The sequence below is a fragment of the Blennius ocellaris genome, assembly GCF_963422515.1.
Source record: "Blennius ocellaris genome assembly, chromosome: 19".
Taxonomy (NCBI): Eukaryota; Metazoa; Chordata; class Actinopteri; order Blenniiformes; family Blenniidae; genus Blennius; species Blennius ocellaris.
Genome location: NC_137668.1, coordinates 1,514,993 through 1,520,992, shown reverse-complemented (window position 1 = coordinate 1,520,992; position 6,000 = coordinate 1,514,993). Strand labels below are relative to the sequence as shown.

The window sequence follows — 6,000 nt, the reverse complement described above, 5'->3', positions numbered from 1 at the left end:
CAGATCCATGAAACCCAGACTTGTGTTAAACTGACTCTCAGACAGCTTAAAAAAAAGAAGAAGAAAACAAAGGCTCTTCCAAAATGTTCCATATGGGCTCCTTCTTAACATGTCAGTTGGTTCACTCATTTCTCTGAGAGAATCCTGAGATAGTGACTGAAAAACCTGAAGAGGAGTTTGAAAAAGTGAATGAACTGATCCAGAATTCAGAGTGAAATATCCATCCATCCATCCATCCATCTTCTTCCGTTTGGGGTCATGGTGGCAGAGCAGAGAAGTCCAAGCTTCCTCGTCCCCCACCACTTCCTCCAGCTGTTCTTGGGGACACCGAAACGCTCCCAGACCAAACCACTGATAATCTCTCCAGAGTTCTAGACCCACCTCGGCCCTCCTCCCAGTCTGACCTGCCTGTTAGACCCCCAGGGTATGTCCTAATCAGATGAAGCACCTCAACTGGCTCCTCTCAATGGGGTCTTGACCCAGAGTTCATGACCACAAGTGAAGGTGGATCCCCACCTTCACCTGTGGTAGGTGATGGGTAGACCGACCGGTACATAGAGAACGTTGCTTTATAGCTTCACCAACAACGGTCTGGTAAAGGAACTGCATTACTGCAGCCCCTTGTCTGAACCTGTGGCCGACCAGACCATCCCTCCTCCCATCACTCTTCAATCAGACCCCCGAGATACATAAACTCCTCCACCTGGGGAAGCTCCACCCCCTACCTGGAGAGGACGTGTCATCTTTTTCCATGAGAGAGTCAAGGACTGGGATTTGGAGGTTCTGATCCACATCCCAACCTCTTCACAATCAGTGAAGCAGTGCAAGAGAGCGAGGTGCCACGTGGCGTTGGAGGCCTCTGCAACAGAAACTGGCTCCTGGAACAATGTGAATTATTTACAATTTTTATTTTTTTAATTTTGTGCTGAAGGTGTACCTACTGTTGGGATCTCACAAGACCACAGAAAGTTTGTTCATTTCTAAGGAAGGACAATTTTCATTTATCATGATACACAGTCATGACATATGAATTCGGACCCAGGAATGTGATTGACCATCGCGCCCACTGGGGATGGAACTTTTTCCACAGCAGATCCTCGCCTGCTTTCTGCTCACAAGACACTTCCCCCATGCCCTCAGCCAGTCACTGATTGGTTGAAGCTCTCAGGATTCGACACCTTCGAATCCACAGACTTTTAATAAAAAGCCTGCAAAACCAGTCTTCCCCGAGTAGGTGGATTACTAGAGGCAGCTCACCCAGCGTTAGCATCCAGCTAACACCAGAGGCCTGCAACCAGGGGTCTTCACTCCTCAACTCCTCTGCTGACCCGACCACAAGGGTCGGACCTTCCCCGGACCAAGAGACCAGCGCCCAGAGTCTGCTCTCCAGGGAAACCAACCGGTTCCTCCAGGACGGACCAGGGAAACGACGCCTCACAGAACTTCTTTGTGTTTTCCTCAACCAGCAGGAAAACCATCACAGACCTGAGCGACCAGCTCCTCAGTCTGGACAAAAGGAACAACCAGGAGCTGCAAAGAAGGACTCCTGAAACATCAACTTCATCTTCTTCTCCTCAGCCTGCAGAACCAGCAACCACAGTTAGCAGGAGGTGCTAACTACAGGAGAAGACACCAGCTTCCCTCCAGCAGGACAACAACTGAACTCCTTCCAGGAAGTGGGAACAACAACTGGGCTTTACCTGAGATTAGTTAAACCTGATGCTATGATAGAACTGTTTAATTTTATGAAGATGTGTTGATTCTGTTACAGTGATTGAGTTCTATAGATAATGATATTAGGAGCAGTTATCAACCTGTAAACCAACGTTAGCTCTGCCACAGACACAGGGTCTGCATGCTAATCTGCTTTACTAACTAGTTAACTCACAATCCTACACATATCACATCAAAGACAACATCACACAGTAACTGAACACCATCTGACGACTCCTGACGTTTTACAAAACAAGTCTCATTCACATCAACTCATTCTAGAAATGGTCCTTTAGCAGAGACACACAGGAAGCAGACGCTAAAGACTAGCTTCCATGTTCCATTGTTCTCCAGCACATGGTGGAGACCCAGGACAGACTTCCTGTTCTCTGACAACCTCCATTTGGAATGTAGTTTCTTGTGATCCGCCATCTTGTTTTGTAGTTCCATCACACGTCTCTCACACACAGTCCCTCCACCTCTCTCTCTCTTTCTCTCTCTCTCTCCACACACACACACACACACACACACACACACACACACACACACACACACACACACACACACACACACACACACACATGCACCTACACACACCAAGCTGTATATAGGTAGTTAGAATCTGTGTTTTATTTGTTTTCATTGTAAATAAATATAATTTTTGGAATCATACTTGCTGTTTTATTAATGAGCACAAAGGAGAATGAAATGTCGACCTCTTCTGTGTCAAGAACTCCAAAATCCTTCAATCTTTACTGTTAATTCTGGTAATTGTAATTAATTTAACTATTAATTCAAATTCCTGATGAACTGTTTAGTATATCTTATGAGACTGATAGAACTGAATTGGCTCTCATTTCCTGTTAAGACAGGTGGTGCTCCAAGGTTCTGATACACATCAGATTACATTTCAACATTATTAATAACTATCTTTGATAATTATTAATCATTATCGATAGCCAACCACAACATAAACAGTGATCCTTATGAGGTAAGAAATCCCTACATTACTAAATTGACTGAGGCTCCATTACACAACCTTTTCAAGAGAAATTGAGTGTGTGTTGGGGGGGGGGGGGGGGGGGGGGGGGCTAGAACTCTTTTTTAGCTACAAATTCGAAAGTTTTAAAATTTGCCCACCCACAGGTTGTTTACATGCACAAACATGATACCAAGATACCGTAATTACAAAAGTTAAACTAACTCAAAGTTACGCACTTTGAGTTATTTGGCTGTGACTTACTTGTGACTTACATCAAAAGCAACTTATTTTTCAAATTATACTGGTACGTACCACGTGATGTCACTGTAGGACAAAAGAAAGCTGCTACAGTACCACAGATAAGCCTCCATCATTACCGTATTTTACTGAGGAAGGAAATGTCTCTAAAAAGAAAAAGTGACACAATAGAATTTGAAGTGAGACTAGAAAACAGAGAGCATGAGAACTTGAGTGTGACAAAGAAGAATAGTAGTTGCCCAGAAAACATGAAAAAAGTTGGTTATTGAACAGCCACCAAGGATTATCGAAGGTCGTTACTTCTGGACGTGAACAAATAACTGCTTGTCACTTGTGTGACTCACATGTGTGTCATTCTCTTCTTCATGATGCATATTTGACAGGTGCACTTTCTAGTGATTTGCAGCTTATATTCTGGAAAATACAGCACTTGAAAAATCGAATGACTGAGATGATCAAGTGAAAATAAACAACCTGAGCCAACCCAAGGAGGTTTCTGACTTTACACAAAAAAGAGAATGTAAAGGGAAAAACAGTTCACGTAAACTCTATAATTGGAGTTTGGTTCAGAAGCCTCCATCGAGGAAACAGGCTGACGCCAAGCCGACACACACTGACCCGCCTGTGCTCGTTATGAATGTCTTCCTGCCTGGCCCGAGACCCAGTTGCAGGTTCGAAGACGGATTACACTGTGAATACGCAGAGGTGGACAAACAGCTTCCTCTTAGTGGAAACACGCTGAGATCCATCAAACCAGCCGAATCCCCGCGGACGACCGCGTGTGTGTTTCTGCTGAGCTGAATCTTGTGGTTTTAATGAAAGTATTTGTTTGTGTGTCCACGGGAAAAGTTCAGCGGAAGGCCTGTCCCAGCGGAAGGCCTGTCTCATCGAGCGGCTTTCTGTGCGTGTCGGCAGGACATCCATAACTGCATCCCGATGCACAGAAGAAAAAAAAAACTACCTCCATTTAACAAGCTGGTGTCAAACACAGAGACCCGAGGGTGAGGCAGAGGACAGCTGTGTGTGTGTGTGTGTGTGTGTGTGTGAGTGTGTGTGTGTGCGTGCGTGCGTGTGTGTGTGTGTGCGTGCGTGCGTGCGTACCAGGTACAGCGATGCATCCTGCTGTTGGATGGTTCATCTCCTGGATAAGACCGTTGTGTTTCACCTGTAAACAAACAAACATTCAAGTTTATTGTGGAAACAACTTTCTCATTAAATCGTCACTGTTGGTTTTCATCAGAACCATAAATATTAGAAAGAAGGACTGGATCTGGACCCAGGAAGCAGGAGTAAGGCCCCTACAGACTCCCATTTAGAACCGATCGGAACAAGAAGAAAGTTGGGCTGTAACATCCGCCAGGCAGGAGAGTTCACACTCCAAGAAGAAGCTGTCAAACGTGCAGGCCACGCCCCCTCACAGAAGGTCACACCCCCACACAGTAACCACACATCTAGGACGCTGTGTCAGAAAAACATTGCTCTGAACCGTTTCAGTAATAAAAGAGAAGGTTTGTGGCTCAGCTGTCATGTTGGTCCAGTTTTAACTGAAGGAGCTGAGTGATGCGTTCAGTGGCATCCCGTAAAGCTGCCCTCTGCCACGTTAACGAGCTGCGGTACTCGTACAGTAGTGAGGCTACATGCTAAACAGGATAAAAATATGACTGGTAGTCCTTAGCCAGCTGGAACACGCATGCCGAGTTTTGGCAGTACGGCACCAACATTCTTCGGCCCAGACGATTGGAACAGTCCGACCAAAAATGACGTTATTTTGTTTGGCAGGACGCCAGAGTGTTGAACTTTTTTCTTGTTCTTGTGGAGTATGAATCGGCTTTATACAACATCACATTGTTTGTTTGTCTTTGTTGGAGCCTGAATAAAACCAGAAGACAAACATTCTTGACCTTTTTGGATATTTCTAAAACCGGAATATTACTCTTCTGTCATAGTTCATGATGGTATCTGACTTGGTTGATCACTGTCTTATCGCTTTTTTAAATGTATTTACTTTTTTCACAGAATCTGATTAAAACTTCTGAACTGGTAAATGACCACTGTGTTCTTTGTTGGCCTTTGTCAATCTAATAACTATTGTCAATTTGTGTTATTTGCTTCAGCCTGACTAAAAGTGGTAAGTAGAGATGTAGTCAAGACCATCTAACCCAAGACCATCTAACCCAAAACCCAAGAGTGAAGAACAAGACCAGAGCCTCCCAAGGCCAAGAAGAGACCAAGACTTTAAGGTGCCAAGACCGAGTCAAGACCAAAACCAGATCAATTTAAGACCAGCGCATCCCAAGACTTCAAGGGGCAGGGACTTTAAAATCCTTGATAATGTGCTCCTGAGAACGGCCTCAAGTACAACAAAAGTAGTAAGGAACAATCCTTCCTGTTGTTTGCCTTTGTTAGAGTCTCATATAGAAGAAGGAAACAATCTCATGAATTGTTAGTGGTTGAATGATGAAGCCTGAATAAACCTGGCAGATAACTATTCTGTGTATTATTGGAGCCTTTCTATATGATTTTGACATTTGCTATTTCTTGTTAGTATCTGACTTCAAACTGGTTGGTCACCATCTTGTCAATTGTGATTTGTTGACTAAAAGTGTTAAATAATCACAATATTTACTATTTGCCTTTATTGGAGACTAATTAAAAGAAGGAATTAAGTATATTGTCCTATGTTTCTCTATGACTGAGCCTGTTTGACTCTACTAGATGACTATTTGAACTCTAGCTACTTTGTAGACGCCTGATTAAAATGAAAACCACGGCATTTTGCTGGACTCCGTAGCCTTTGTACCACAACTATTGGTTTTTGTTGAAGACGAAATGAACCTATCATGTCTTCTGTCGACATGTTTTTGTGCCTCATTTTGTGTACCTCAGGCCAAACGCACAGAAAAGCTGTTGTAGGAATTATAAACCAAGAACAACAATCCCATACAACAGTGAGTTCTAATCAAGCAGAATCCCGCTAGAGTATTTAGGCCACCAAACAACGACGAAGAGGAAGCTGGGAAAGTTTTACAGAGTGGAACACGTCAGAA

General features: G+C 43.8%; 1 protein-coding gene across 1 annotated transcript in view; it reads right to left on the bottom strand.

Annotated features, from left to right (window-relative positions):
• The window catches only part of LOC308143981 (succinyl-CoA:glutarate CoA-transferase-like), a gene marked incomplete at its 5' end in the record, with an annotated part of 103,029 nt that overhangs the window by 7,294 nt on the left and 89,735 nt on the right, over positions 1-6,000 (bottom strand). Inside the window, one exon of the mRNA XM_080514953.1 lies at positions 4,055-4,118. Within this exon, the coding sequence (XP_080371079.1) occupies positions 4,055-4,118 (64 nt within the window). The remainder of the gene's footprint in view (positions 1-4,054; positions 4,119-6,000) is intronic.